At 36.0% G+C, this 15,605-nt stretch overlaps 1 protein-coding gene across 1 annotated transcript in view; it reads left to right on the top strand.

The window, feature by feature from the left end:
- The window catches only part of GPC5 (glypican 5), a 955,909-nt gene extending 941,046 nt beyond the window's left edge, over nt 1-14,863 (top strand). The window contains exon 11 of the mRNA XM_088842817.1: nt 14,660-14,863. Coding sequence (XP_088698943.1) covers nt 14,660-14,863 — 204 coding nt within the window. The remainder of the gene's footprint in view (nt 1-14,659) is intronic.
- Nucleotides 14,864-15,605: the final 742 nt, after the last annotated feature.

Genomic DNA, 15,605 nt, shown 5'->3' with positions numbered 1-15,605 from the left:
GCCTCATGAGAACATAATGCCCTAGTAAAACAAACTCATAAATTCTGTATCCAGTCATAATTTACTCTAAATATGACCATATAGTCATTAAACCTTTGTTCAACTTTAGTTCCATTTCAGAATTAAAAATATTTTTATGTTGTTCACTGAAAAGAACACTGAATAAAAACTGTATTTTCTTTGGCTGAGCTGGAACAATGTGCATAAGATTCTCTTGTCAACTTTAAGAAATAAGAAATCACCCTTGTGAAATAATTTATTTTCTTAAAAACAATTCAAAAATTTTTTACATGTTATATGTATGTATAGTAAATGATTACCCTCATTATGAGGCACAGTTACAGTAAATTGCTGTCTACTCTGAGTGCTATTGAAAATAAAGTCATAAACTGCCCTCCTGCATTCAGATGACCTGGTTTACTTGTTTTTTCTGAAAGCTAGGTGATGTTTGTTCCATTGAGCTGCATATTAACTTTAACTAGGGTCACTATTTTGTGACTTCCACCTGTCTCTTTTTATCAGTGTGTATATACTTTGCATGCTTTTTAAAAATCAGGGAATTTTGCTTGCTATTAAAAATAATATGTTAAAGCTCTGATTTACATCAGACCTAGAATTAATAACATTGCCCTGAGAATAAGGTCCACAATTTTAACAAGGCTTTTGAAGCTTTTTATACCTAAAATGATTCTCAGTATTTTGGACTCTTACCTTCCAGTTTCCCATTTTCTGCAATCTTCTTGTCACAATGAGGGTTGCTCTATTACTTTATTTCACAACTGTATCTTTGTCTTCATAGTGTTTCTTCTATTTTATATCCATGTCTAGTATACCCTAATATCAGGCAAGATAATACTACTTAATATCTTTTCCTTGGAGAGAATAAATTTCCTTTTCTGTGTGCTTTTGTAGCACTCAATATTTTGCCCATCACAGCACTTATTTCATTCCATTACACTTGACAACCAATTTATTTTTCTGCCCCATTAAACTGGTAGTTTTGTGAGATCAAACACCATTTTTAGGTTTTTTTTTTTTTTAACTTGGCACAGTGCCTGATACATTATATTCAATATCTTTCATTTTTTGTTAAGAATAGTGAAAAATACTCTGAAATGTGGATATTGGGTGTCATGTTGCATAGTTGAGAACTAGAATTAAAGTCAGAGGGAAAGAAAAGAAGTGGACATATGCTAAATACCAAGTTTTACTCACTTCAGTTAGCCTAGGTCTAGTTCAGCTTTTTCCTTTAACATATATAATTGCCTTGTGATTTATTTTGAAGATAATGTATTGGGTAGGCCAAAAAGTTTGTTCAGCATCCTGAACAAATTTTTTGGCCTACCCAATACTAAAGTGTAAGATTCTCTTACTTTGTGTATTCATGATGGAATAAAGTTGTGTGCGTATTATCCTATGCTATTATTAAGAGTCCTGAGTGAGAATGTATCTAGTTACAACTAATCTCTGGAAGTAGGACGGGAGATGTGAGGAGAACTGAATGTACAATTACTATCATGTGGGGCTTGTATATATTTCTTCTAAATATTTTAGTTAGAAAATCACTAGAATAGAAATATATACAGAAATTTCAAATGATAAGAGGCAAAGAAGGCAGTTTCAGTATAAGCTTGATTAATACAAGTGGGAAGTCAGGTAATTGGAAAGGCAACAAAAATATATATATATCGTTCACAGAAGCATAAGATTTAGGAATAAGATCAAATATTAATTATATATAAACTAATTGGATTTAGTTAATATATTAAAATATAAGGAATCCTAACCCGAATTGAAACTCCAATACTTTGGCCACCTCATGCGACGAGTTGCCTCACTGGAAAAGACTCTGATGCTGGGAAGGATTGGGGGCAGGAGGAGAAGGGGATGACAGAGAATGAGATGGCTGGATGGTATCACTGACTTGATGGACATGAGTTTGAGTGAAGTCCGTGAGTTGGTGATGAACAGGGAGGCCTGGCATGCTGTGATTCATGGGGTCGCAAAGAGTCGGACACGACTGAGCGACTGAACTGAACTGAACTGAACCGGAATTAATGAACAGGGTAGTGCTGTGATATTCTTAATACATCATGCTAGTATAAAAGGCACAAAAAGGTTGAAGACAGAGGGATATTTATAAGTGAAATGCTATAGAAATGGAAATGTGAGTATCTGCAGTACTGCCTTTAAGCCAACCTTAAGTGGGTGGGAATAGCATTTTGTACTAACAATGGATGCAATCTTTGAAGAAGATGTAGTAGCCAGGAACATGTGAAAACTGAATATGAATAACAAATTTAGAAATAAAAGGAGACTGTAAACCAGAATCATAGTGAAAAATGTACATTTGTTGGATATTAAGAGTCAGTGAAAATGTACAAATGATATAAATGACTGCAGTAAAATAACTATCATGCTTCTATTTGTAATTTACAGAGAGGCAAGAAAATAGGAAAAAAATATAGAATTAATGTGAAATCACTAACACTTGGTAAATATTATAGATGCAGTCTATATTTAGAAAACAATATTTAAACATAGTATATTATAAAGGTGTCGAAGATATTATAAAACTTTATAATACAGCATGAGAAAGCTAAATGTTGGATTGTATGAAGATAAAAACACATAACAAAATAGTTAAACAAAATCCCATGGCAAGAATATCACACACACACATAAACAAATGATTAATAGCGACACATTTAAATAGCATTAAGTTGAGAAAAAGGAAAAGGGATGCTCACAAACTAATATGTAATTATGGCCTATTTACTTATGTACTTGAGATTCCTAAGTATTTTAATGTAAAATAATCAAATTTAGAAGCCAGTTTTTCATCTCTGAATTTAGCAAGAGTTGAAGATTGACTTTAACAAAATCTTTTCAGGTTGTTGGAGTACAGAGCTGTGCTATGTAAAAATAATATTAATAATATTTTAGTAAAAATGATTAAATTGAACTGCAAACATTCCTAATGTTAAAATATTAGGGTTCAATTATGGTACATTAACATCATTATAAGTATGTAGCTATTTTTAATGTAATAGATTTCAACAAATAGAATGGTGTGTTTATCTTCAGTAAAAAATGCAAAATAGTCTGAACATAGAACATTTTTTGTGTAGAGAAAAACTTGCGAGTGTGCTGTAAATGCACAAGTATATTACTTAGAGCATGGAAAAGTACATGGAATGCTCTGCACCAGTTGAAATATACTAAGTATCTGTGTCCGCTGGAATTTCACAATGATGTTTGGGTGTGCTTTGCTTTTTAATCTTGTAAGCTTTTAAAAATTGGAGAATTAAATCTTAATTTTTAAAGGCACAATCACCTTCTCTGAACACAGATTAATGTTCTTATATGTTTTATAATATACATAGAAGTATTAAAAGATGTGCATAAAAGCTAATCTCTCCTTTAACTATTTTGTTAATTATTCTAGCTTTAGAATATGTCTTGTCTGACTCTCTTAAAACCAGGTATTGTTTGATTCAATTTGATTCTTTTAAAAAAAAATTGTTTTGGTTGAGTCCTTTATTTAGTCATATACATTTCAGTATAAGCATGTCTATACTAAGAATCCAGCTGAGGTTACATAAATCTTAAAGATCACTTTGGCTAGAACTAACCTTCTGTTAATTACAGTTAAAATAAATTTTGGTAGATTATTTCTTATAAGCAAGTGCATATTCTGCAAATATTCTTAATTCTTTATTCCAATCTAAGTGATTTTTATTTTTCTTGTTGAATTTGGTAGAATTTTCAACATGGTATTGGATAGGAGTGCTGAGAGTTGACATTTTTGGCTATTAATCATAGGAGGAATACCTTCAGTCTTTACCCACTAGGCATGACTTAGCTATATTTTGTAAACGTCCCTTAATAGTTTAAGAAAGTTCTTCTATATTTTTTTGGTGATAGGTTACCATGAATGAGTCTTGAATATTATAGTATGTGTTATTTTTCTCATCTATTGTTATAAAAATATGCTTTTCTCCTGTTAATCTGTTAATATGGTATATTACCTTGATTTTCAAGTGTTGAACAAGATTTGGTTCTCAACATATATCCCATTTGATTGTGATACATTATTATTCTTAGTTGCTAGGTTTGACTTGCTAACATTTTAGTGAAGATTTTTACTCCTTTTGCTGTGAAGTATAATGATGTGAAACTTTATCTTTGTATGCTTTTATGGTAGTCTCATAAAATGGGAGAATTCCATCTTCTAATTTCTAGAAGAGACTATCTAGAACTAGTTCTTCCTTAAACATTTGGTAAAATGTAGGAGTGAAATGAGCAAAATGATGTGGGCATGAAGTTAGAGTTCTTTGTATAACTTTTCTTTTTTTTTTTTTTTACTATGACTTAATTAAAAGTTTTCAGTAGCATTGCTTTTCTGTTTCAGTTCTGAGTCTTGTCAATTTGTTTCCTTTAAGGAATTGGTCAATTTCATCTCAGTCAAATTTATGGGCAGAGAATGATTCTTCATATTCTGTTTTTCTTTAATTTCTGCACGGTGAGTAGTGACACCCTCTCATTTGTCAATATCCACAACTGTCTTCCGCTCCTCCTTTGGGGCTTCCCTGGTGGCTCAGACACTAAAGAATATGCCTGCAATGCAGGAGGCCTGGGTTTGATCCCTGGGTCAGGACGTTGCCCTGGAGAAGAAAATGGCTACCCACTCAAGTATTCTTGCCTAGAGATTCCCATAGACAAAGAAGCCAGTCCACAGGGGTTGCAAAGAGTTGGACAAGACTGAGTGACTAAGCATTCATGCTCTTCCTTTTACTGTGTATTCAAAATGGTTGGAAGTTTATCAATGTCAATTACCAGGTGTCTGATTTTGAAGAATCTGATTTCAATGATTTGCTTCCATTTTTGTTTTCAATTTTATTGTTTTCCTCTTTATTATTCCCTTCATTCTGCTTGGTATAGGCACAGTTTGGCCTTCCTTTTCAAGTTTATCAATTTGGATTTAAATTATTGATTTTTCTTTTATAACATAAACTTTTAAGATTAAAGACCGACTGAGCTGTTTAGCTGTAAATAGCAGATTTTTGTGTTACAGTTTTAACAGCTTTTTGCTATTCTTTTTCTTCTCCCATTTCTACTGAGATATGATTGATCTGTAATATTATATAAGGTTGAGGTGTGTAGTATGATTTTATATATGTATATATTATAAACTGCTGACCACAGAAATATTAGCTAACATATCTATTACCTCATAATGGCATCCGGTCCCAGTACTTCATGGCAAATAGATGGGGAAACAATGGAAACAGTGCTGACTTTATTTTTTGGGGCTCCAAAATCACTGCAGATGGTGACTGCAGCCGTGAAATTAAAAGACGCTTACTCCTTGAAAGGAAAGTTATGACCAACCTAGACAGCATATTAAAAAGCAGAGACATTACTTTGACAACAAAGGTCCATCTAGTCAAGGCTATGTTTTTTCCAGTAGTCATGTATGGATGTGAGACTTGGACTATAAAGAAAACTGAGCGCTGAAGAATTGATGCTTTTGAACTGTGGTGTTGGAGAAGACTCTTTAGAGTCCCTTGGACTGCAAGGAGATCCAATATAAAGGAGATCACTCCTGGGTGTTCATTGGAAGGACTGATGTTGAAGCTAAAGCTCCAATACTTTGGCCACCTGATGCGAAGAACTGACTCATTTGAAAAGACCCTGATGCTGGGAAAGATTGAGGGTAGGAGGAGAAGGGGACGACAGAGGATGAGATGGTTGGATGGCATCACTGACTCAATGGACATGGGTTTGGGTAGACTCCGGCAGTTGGTGATGGACAGGGAGGGCTGGCGTGCTGTGGTTCATGGCGTTGCAAAGAGTCGGACATGACTGAGCAACTGAACTGAACTGATTACCTCACACAAACATTTTTTTTTTTTTGGAAGTAGGATGTTTTAAGATCTATTCTCTAAGTATTGTTCAAATATACATTACTAACTAGACACCACGTTGTGCATTAGATTCCCAGAAGCTATTTATCTTATTGGAAGTATACATCTTTGGCCAACATCACCCCTTTCCTCCACTTTTAACCCCCTGCTCCTGGAAATCATCAAGGTCGTTTCTGAGTTTTTTTTATAATTTAGATACAGATATAAGTGAAATAATTTGCTAACCTTTTTTTCTTTTTATTTTGCCAAACCACTCCCTATTTCTTTCACCCCTGAGTCCCTAGTTACCACTTTGCAACTCTGTCTCTGAATTCTCCCCCACCTATTTTTGGTTGCAGATATGTGATACCATGTAGTATTTGTCTTTGTTTTATTTAATTTAGCATAATGCCTTCAAGGTGCATCCATGTTGCACAAATGGAAGAATTTCCTTCTTTTGTATGGCTAAATAATAATCCATTGTGTATATACGATACATTTTCTTTATTCATCTGTCAGTGGTCATTTGGGTTGATTACACACCTTGCCTATTGTGATCATGGGGGTGCAGTTCAGTTGCTCAGTTGTGTCTGACTCTGCGACCACATGGACTGCAGCCCGCCAGGCTTCCTTGTCCATCACCAACTCTTGGAACTTACTCAAACTCATGTCCATCAAGTTGGTGATGCCATCCAACCATCTCATCCTTCTCCTCCAACCATCCATGTCGTACCCTTCTCCTCCTGCCCTCAGTCTTTCCCAGCATCAGGGTCTTTTCCAATGAGTCTGTTCTTCACATCAGGTGGCCAAAGTATTGGCGTTTCAGCTTCAGCATCAGTCCTTCCGATGAATATTCAGGATTGATTTCCTTTAGGATGAAGTAGGTGGACCTCCTTGCAGTCCAAGGGACTCTCAAGAGTCTTCTCCAACACCACAGTTCAAAAGCATCAATTCTTCAGCATTCAACTTTCTTCACAGTCCAACTCTCACATCCATACATGACCATTGGAAAAACCATAGCCTTGACTAGACGGACCTTTGTTGGCAAAGTAATGTCTCTGCTTATTAATATGCTTTCTAGGTTCGTCATAGCTTTCCTTCCAAGGAGTAAGGGTCTTTTAACTTCATGGCTGAAGTCACCATCTGCAGTGATTTTGGAGCCCCCCCAAAATAAAGTCTGTCATTGTTTCCACTGTTTCCCCATCTATTTCCCATGAAGTGAGGGGACCAGATGCCATGACCTTTGTTTTCTGAATGTTGAGCTTTAAGCCAACTTTTTCACTCTCCTCTTTCACTTTCATCAAGAGGCTCTTTTGTTAGTTATTTTATCTGTTTATTTTCTATTTATACCACAAAGTAGAATTACTGAGTCATTCAATAGTTCTATTTTTAATTTTTTGAGAAACCTCCACACTCTTTTCCACAGTGTTTGTACCCATTTACATTTCTGCCAACAGTGTACTGTTGCTTTTTATCCACTTTCTTGCCAACATTTATTATCTCTTTTTAATACAACCATTTTAAGAGATAAGGAGAGATACCTCATTGTGTGTTTGATTCGCATTTCTCTGGTTAGTGATATTGATTACCTTTTGAAGTACTTGTTATCCATTTGAATATCTTTGAAATGATATCTATTCAACTTCTCTGCCCATTTTTAAATTGGTTTGTTTACTGCTAGACTGCTGCTGAGTTCTGTGAGTTCCTTGTATATTGTGGATATCAACCCTTTATCAGATACGTGATTTGTAAATGTTTTCTCCCATTCTATAGGTTGACTTTACATTTTGTTAATCATTTCTTTTGCCATAGAGAAGCTTTTTAGTTTGATGTATTCCCAGCAGTATCCATTTTAATTCAGTAGACAGTGTTTCTGAATTTCTCTTGAAACTTCATCTTTGATTTATGAATTAGATATGTTATAATTTTTGAATAATTTGTGATTTTTCATATTTCAGTTTTTTCAGTTACTACTTTTATAGTCAGAAACCAAACTTTATATGTCTTCAGTTTTCTATTCAAAATAAGATTTGTTTTACCAAGGAGATAATCTATCTTAAATGTTTCATGTGCCCTTGAAAAGAAGTGTATTCAGCTGAGGATGGAGTGTTCCCTAAGTATCACTTAGGTCCAATTAATTGATTGCGTTGTTCAACTTTTCTACGTCCCTGTTGATTTCTTGTCTACCTGTTCTATGAATCAACATTGACCACTCGAGTATAATTGTGAGTTTGTTTCTCTTTTATTTCTATTAGTTTTTTCCTGCCAAATTTTTGCAGTTGTAGTACTAGGTACATACCTACAGTTTCTTTGTCTCCTTGGTGACCTAACCCCTTTAACAATTGTAATTGTCCATCTATCTCTGGTTATTTTACTTGGATTTTTGTTAGCATGGTGTTTCTTTTCCCATCTTTTAAATTATAACCTTTCTATACCATTATACTTCAAGTGGGTATTTTATAGACATATTTAAAGTGAATGTTGGAGTCATATATTTAGATCTTTTGTTTGATTTTTATCTTTTATTTGTTGTGATTTTACCTTTATCATAAGTATTATATTTAGAATAAGGTCTAGCATTTTATTAGTAGTATTTTCATTCTTTGGTTTTCTATTTTCTTTTTCCGTCTGCATTTTGTACTGTTTGAATTTTTCTTAAATTTTACTGTATCAACTGCTTAGAATTATACCTTTTTATAGTTTTATTTAGGGTTTTATAGGATTATAATAAACTTTATATACTCAAAATTAATTTTAACCCTTCAAGTGCAAGCAAGAGATCTTATCATCATATACTTTACTTAAATTTCCCCTATGAATTAGTGTTCATGTGTGTTATATCTAGCTTTAGTGAAAACTACATCAATGTTATAATTTTGCTTTCACCAGTGTTGCATATTTAAATAAATTTAAAGGGGAAAGACTCTGATGCTGGGAAAGGTTGGGAGCGGGAGGAGAAGGGGACGACAGAGAATGAGATGGCTGGATGGCATCACCGGCTCTGTGGACATGAGTTTGAGTGAACTCCGGGAGTTGGTGATGGGCAGGGAGGCCTGGCGTGCTGTGATTCATGGGGTCGCAGAGAGTCGGACACGACTGAGCGACTGAACTGAACTGAACTGAAAGGGCAAAAAGTCTATTTTATTTATCAACATTTTCTCCTTTCTTTTCATCTTTCTTCATTCCTGACATTCCATATGTCCCTCTATTATTTCCCTCTCACTGAATAACTTATATCAACATTTCTTTTAAAGCAGAGCTACTATTGACAAATTCCCTTAGTTTTATTCCTGCTGAAATCATCTTTACTTTGGCTTCATCTCTGAAGAGTGTTTCTGCTAGATATAAGATTCTGAGTCTGTCATTTTAGCACTTTAAAAATGCTGTTCCACTGCCTTCTGACATTTTTGGTTTTTCATGAGAAATGTACGGTCATTTAATTCCTTTTAAAAATGTAATACATCATCTCTTTTAAATGTAACGTATCATTTATTTCTGGCTTCCTAAAAAATGTCTTTATTTTTGGTTTTCAGTGGTTTGATTTAATGTGTCTGGTCATGTTTAAGTTTACCTAATTCAGGTTTACTTAGTTGTTTAGGTCTTTTAATTTATGTATTTCATCAAGATTGGAAAGGTTTCTGCCATGATTTCTTCAAATACTTTTTGTGTTCTAATTTTTCTCTTTGCTCTCTTAGTTTTTTATGCCACAAATCTTAGACCTTTTGATATTTTTCCTCTGAGTCTCTACACTATTTTTTCTTCATTTTTGGTGATTTCTGTTAGTCTATCTTCATGTACACTTTTTCCTTTTTCATCTGAATTCTAATTTTAAGGCACTCAAGGAAAATTTTCATGTCACATATTGGATTGGCTAAAAAGTTCGTTCAGATTTTTCATAACATCTATAAAAAACCTGAGTGAACTTTTTGACCAATCGTAATTTACTTTTTAACTTTAGTTCATTGCTGATACCTCTGTTTCCATTTATTACAACAGTTTGTCCTTTTTTCGTAAATCATGGTTGTAGTAATTGTTTAAAAGTATTTATCTTATTTGTAGCATTTGTGCCATCTCCACATTGGTATCTGTTTGTCTTTTACTGATAAATTTTTAGATTTTCTGTTTCTTGTTGCTTTTAGCAGCTAAGATTATATTCTGGGCCAGTCACATTATATTCTTTTCTGCCCCCACATATATTCCACAATGGTCTAGTCTGTAACTTAGCCTCACTCTCTACTTGTTCTGAACATCTTTGCTGTCTGAATTCAGCTGGATTCATGTACATGCAATTTGAGAGTGGACTGGGACTCAGTATACAAATGTAAAAGATCCCTTTCTTCTGCTTTCTCCTCTCCACGTTCCTTTCTCCTCTTCCCTGGTTTCCCAGTGTGTTCATCTTTAAAAGTTGGGACTTTGGCCTCTCCACTGCATCACACAATTTCCAGCAAAGAGACCCAACTTGGGCAAAACGATGAGAGAAAAAATCCTACAGGGCTGATCCAGCCACAGTCAGCCGTGCTGCCTCTGCATCAGGGGTGTGGTGTCACTACTGGAGCCCACTTGTAGGGCAGGGAAACTCAACACTCCACTTGCACATGTGGGTCTCAGCCATGGCAGGGAAGAGGGATATGGGCCACTGGATTGCTGCTGCTGTACAACTGTAAGATGGGCAGAATCAAAATACTCTTTTCTGAAGGACTGTTGCTGCTGTTCCCTTTTGGTACCAGCCAGGGAAGGGGGTGGGGGAAGTTGCTGCTTCACTGCTGTCACTCACCTGGGGCAGAGCAGAGAAATTCCAAGAAGGTCTGTCCTACAGGGTTTGCCTCCTGATTCTCTAACTAAAAAGAGTAGTTTTCTCCAGGAATTTTTTTCTAACTGTATAGAGTTCTAGGATTTGAGCTTACCTAGAGTCCCGGCTGTGGGTTTTTTCCAAAGTCTCTGCTAAAGAATATAAAAATTATTCTAAATAAAGTATTGGATAGGACAAAAAGTTAGTTCATGTTTTTCCATTACATCTTAGAAAAAACCCGTACAAACCTTTTTGGCCAATCCAATATATATTCATTTGTCCTGGAGTCCTTCTACATTTGAAATTTATGTGTGTACTAGATGGCTTAGACAGTAAAGAATCTACCTGCAATGCAGGAGACCCAGCTTTGATCCCTGGGTCAGGAAGATCCCCTGGAAAAGGAATGGCTACCCACTCCAGTATTCTTGCCTGGAGAATCCCATGGACAGGGGAGCCTGGTGGGCTACAGTCATGGGGTCACAAAATGTCGGACACAACTGAGCAACTAACATTTACTTATACTAGGTGATAAGGCTATTTTATTTTCTCAAGTCATACAGTAAATTGCCAAGTGCCATTCATTAAATAATCTATTATTTCTTCTCTGAATTGAAAACTTCTATTGTTGCATATCTGACTTTCTTTCTGTACTCTATTCTGTTGTAATTTTCTATTTGTCAACTGTGTTCCCATGTCAAACTGTCTTAATTAGAGTAGCTTTATTTGTTTACACCTCTGTTTCTAGATTCCAATTCCTCTTAGATTTAGATTTAATTTCTTAGAGGAAGAATTCATCTTTTTAGTCCTAGCTTATAATATTTCTGACACATAGCTATTACCACTAAATTATTGTCTAATTTTATTGACTTGAAACTTTATCGCTCTAAAACTTCTGCTGTTCCATTTGGCTAAATACTTCAAAACATATTCAACATCATAAATATTTATGGAGTATCTGCTGTGTATAAAAAATTGTATTAAGAACTGTAGAGAATGCAAAAAATTATTTTGTTTTAAAGAATTCCCAAGCTAGTGTGATAGAATGCTGCTGCTGCTAAGTCACTTCAGTCGTGTTCAACTCTGTGTGACCCCATAGACGGAAGCCCACCAGGCTCCCCCGTCCGTGGGCTTCTCCAGGCAAGGACACTGGAATGGGTTGCCATTTCCTTCTCCAATGTGTGAAAGTGAAAAGTGAAAGTGAAGTGGCTCAGTCGACCCCATGGACTGCAACCTACCAGGTTCCTCCATCCATGGGATTTTCCAGGTAAGAGTCATGGAGTGGGGTGCCATTGCCTTCTCCAGTGATAAGAATAAATTCATGTAAATAAGAGTAAATAAGTGTGATGTAAGACACTATGGAAAGTGACTTATAAGAAACATAGCATATGTCAGAGAGAGAAATAATAATATAGTTGTTTCTCTTGCTCTTTGAAAAAAAAAGTTTATATAAGGCATAGATATTTCATGTTGCCATCTTGACTGACTAGTTACCTAAGTGAATATAAAGTTATATAGATAAATTCTGTGAAGAATTCCCTTGCCAGAAAGCCTGACTCCATACAGAACTTTTGAATCTTTGCATCTTGTGGGACACAGGAGTTGGCCAAGTTAGAGTGGAATTTTGTAGTTTGTTTTTCCTGTTTTTATTTTATTTTTTTGCTTTCTCAAAAAGCCCTGGTTTGGATCATTGATTTTTAGTAATTTTTTTTTTGTTATCTGCATTTCTCCTAAGTGTTCCTACCCAAACCTAGCTTCACTCAAGTAACTTATAGTTACATCCCCTGACTGTTTCTGTTTGCCACCTGCAGACCTTTGTGCTTTTCTGATCTCATGTCAGAGCCACTTGGTATATGTGTTTCAGGTAAGGGTGTGGTGGGGAAGGAGGAAGCTCTCCTATGTCCACAGTCATGTGTTCCAATGACAGGAAAAGAGACCATGAAGAGAAAGTGATAAAACCATTTGACTACAGTTACAGAAGTCTGTTGATAATACCATAAAATATATTTTAAATACTTGATGAGGTTAATGGATATTCCCATAATATTTCTAAAAAATGTGGACATTTGTCAAGTACTCCTCATTAGACACTAACCAGTGATGTAAACTGTACATCATAGGAAGATGTGAAATATCTTTGGTAGTATACATTGATTTTCTTAATGAGCAAATCTCGCATGAGAATTCTGAACTCAGTTCTTTTATTTAAATAGTCTGAGCAAATCACAAAGCTAAACTCCTTTAAAAATATACATAATATATATTTTCTAAAACGTTAACATTTGTGTAGCTAACATTCCTGGGCCTGTATTATGCATACTTGTAATTCATAGTCTTGTGTTCTTTATTTGATTTAAAAAAGAGCTATTTTAGCTCCATTGGCTTATGGGTCATTTGTACATATTATTGCTGCATGTTCAAATGTAACACCTTCAAAAGTATTTATATTTTCTGTGGTCTCCCCAGAGAACTTGGGAGCTGACCTCTCATTTGACATACACTGTAGTTTCCAGGGTACCCATAGAAACAATTTAGAACCCAATTCCCTGGAGCCCCAGGACTGTGAGACAAATGCTTGACCCCTGCTTTGTCTGTGAACAATATTGAAGCACCTTTCTGTACAATGAAATGCCAGGGTGACTGCATCCACCGTGCTTCACCAAAAGTGACATTTTGGAGAGAAATAAAACATGTTGTGCGGGCATGTTTGGCTTCACATTTAAACCAAGTTTAGAATGAGAGCAACCTGTCACTTTGAGCAAAAATATTTTCCCAGGGATCATGATAGATAGGCAATCTGTTTCTAACCTTACTCTTTTATGACTTGTACCTTACTTGTTACCTCTCTCGAAACATGTGTTTTCCATAAATCACAGACAGCAATCTTAAATAGTGATATACATTGTTGTTTATAAAGTTAGCTGTTAAAACCATATTTATGAGAGAGAAAGAAATTGATGACAAAGATAGAATGCCATAGGAATACAATGCAACAGGTCATAAATAAAATGAAAAGAGAGCATTCTATGCCATCCTGCTTTCAAAGCATTTATAAGTTTAGCAAGAAGGTAGGTACCCCTCAGTAGGAAATGGCAACCAGCTCCAGTATTCTTGCCTGGAAAATTCCATGGACAGTGGAGCCTGGCAGACTACAGTCCATGGGATTGCAAAGAGTTGGACATGATTAAGCGACTGAGCACAAGGCATATGATTGTTCCCCTGGATGATGGGAATCTGGAGTTGGGGATGTGAAGGTTCAAGAGAGGAGAGCAGAGAGGTAGAAGGTAGAGCTCTAGAGAGAAACGGTAAGATTGAGTCAGTTCAACGGGTCTTAGTGTATGTGACTAGGTCAGTAGATGAATGAAGACCTTGAAAACACGGTTTCTTCTTATCTTCAATTATAGACACATACAGTCTGGGTAATGTTTCTTTGGTAGTAATATAATGACTGTAAAATAAACTGAAAATTAACATGAAACACAAGATTATGCATAGATAAATTGTCAAATCGGCAACACTACGTGTTATAATAGTAAGATGGGAGATGATCAGTCAACTGATTGAACAGGGGTTCTCAGGTCTTATTTGACCAACCTGCCTCCCCTCCATTCTGGTGCTAAACCTGTTCACTGTTCAGCCAGTAGAAGCCTGGAGACAGGGTACTTGAATCCTTGTTCCCTAAATACAGCTGATACATTAATGAGGTTTTGAAACTGGTCAGGCTTCACTTTAGAATAAATTATTTTCTATGCAATATGCACTGAGAATAGTTGATCCCGATATACTTTTCCCAAAGATTTTTAACAAAGTATGAGAAGCCAAAGAAGGAAGATAAGATGGAAAGGGAAAAGGGGGCATCACATTAGCATTGAGTACAGGCTGAAAGCCAGCCTGCTCTCCACTGAAGCTACCTGTCACTGCCTGTGACCTAACCATCTGTAAAAATGTCCTTGTTTACTTATAGAATTGGCCTGCCTGTTTGAAATACAGTGCAAAGATGGCGACTCTTAGTCCTCCCAGTCAGAGTGTATCCTTTTCACTTGTCAGAGGACCAGACTGGGACACAAGAAGCCAGCCCTCCTGCACAGCCCAGGATCGCCAGGGGAATGGCATTGGGAAGAACAAACTGTCTGCCATGCCACATGCTGTGACAGGGCCATCAGCCTAAGCCTGAGACCTGTGTGGTCACTGATCAAAGCCAAGGGCAGATGCCAATGTTGTCTAACTCCCTTCTTGTGGAAGATGAGAAAAGTAATGAAATCCAACACCATGGGGCTTAAAAGAATATATTGTAGAGCAGACTGGAGGAAGTGGAATCTGTGTGACTCAGAAGAAAACACACTTCTATACATGGTTTCCTACAGAGCCCATAGAACACTTTAGAAAGCAATTTGACATCCTTGATAGGTTGTTGGGGACAGCGTGGTCCTGGGTTGAGAGGAACAGAAAGCCAGATTGCAGTAAAAATACAGTTAGGAAACAGAAGATGGGTGAGTAAAGCAGTGCTGACATTGTGAGAGCAGAATTAAAGTGCTTACCTGGAAGGAATCCTGGGGCCAGAGGTACTCCCTGGGGTGTCTCCAGGAATTGGATGGTGGTTATTCACTTGAAAACAGGGCTTTGTCATATTGCTCTGGTTTCTTTCTAATCACAATGTTTGCTTTAATTTAAATTTAAAATAACATTTAGTCTTCTGGACTGTAACATTTATCTTGTTTAGCACAGTATTCCCAGTGTCCAGCACCATGCCCTGATGTTGTCAGAATCCTGTAACTGTGTGTTCAATCAATCACTGCATGATGATTTTATACTCGTCAAAGTGGGACTGATGGGATTGGTCAATTTGACTCTACCGCTAATCCCAATGCTTGTTAGCTATGTGGCCTTGAGCAAAATGACCTCTTTGTGCA

The sequence above is a fragment of the Moschus berezovskii genome, chromosome 13 (assembly GCF_049115385.1).
Source record: "Moschus berezovskii isolate FMDL1 chromosome 13, NW_MosBer_1.0, whole genome shotgun sequence".
Taxonomy (NCBI): domain Eukaryota; kingdom Metazoa; phylum Chordata; class Mammalia; order Artiodactyla; family Moschidae; genus Moschus; species Moschus berezovskii.
This window is presented reverse-complemented; position numbering and strand designations above follow the sequence as displayed.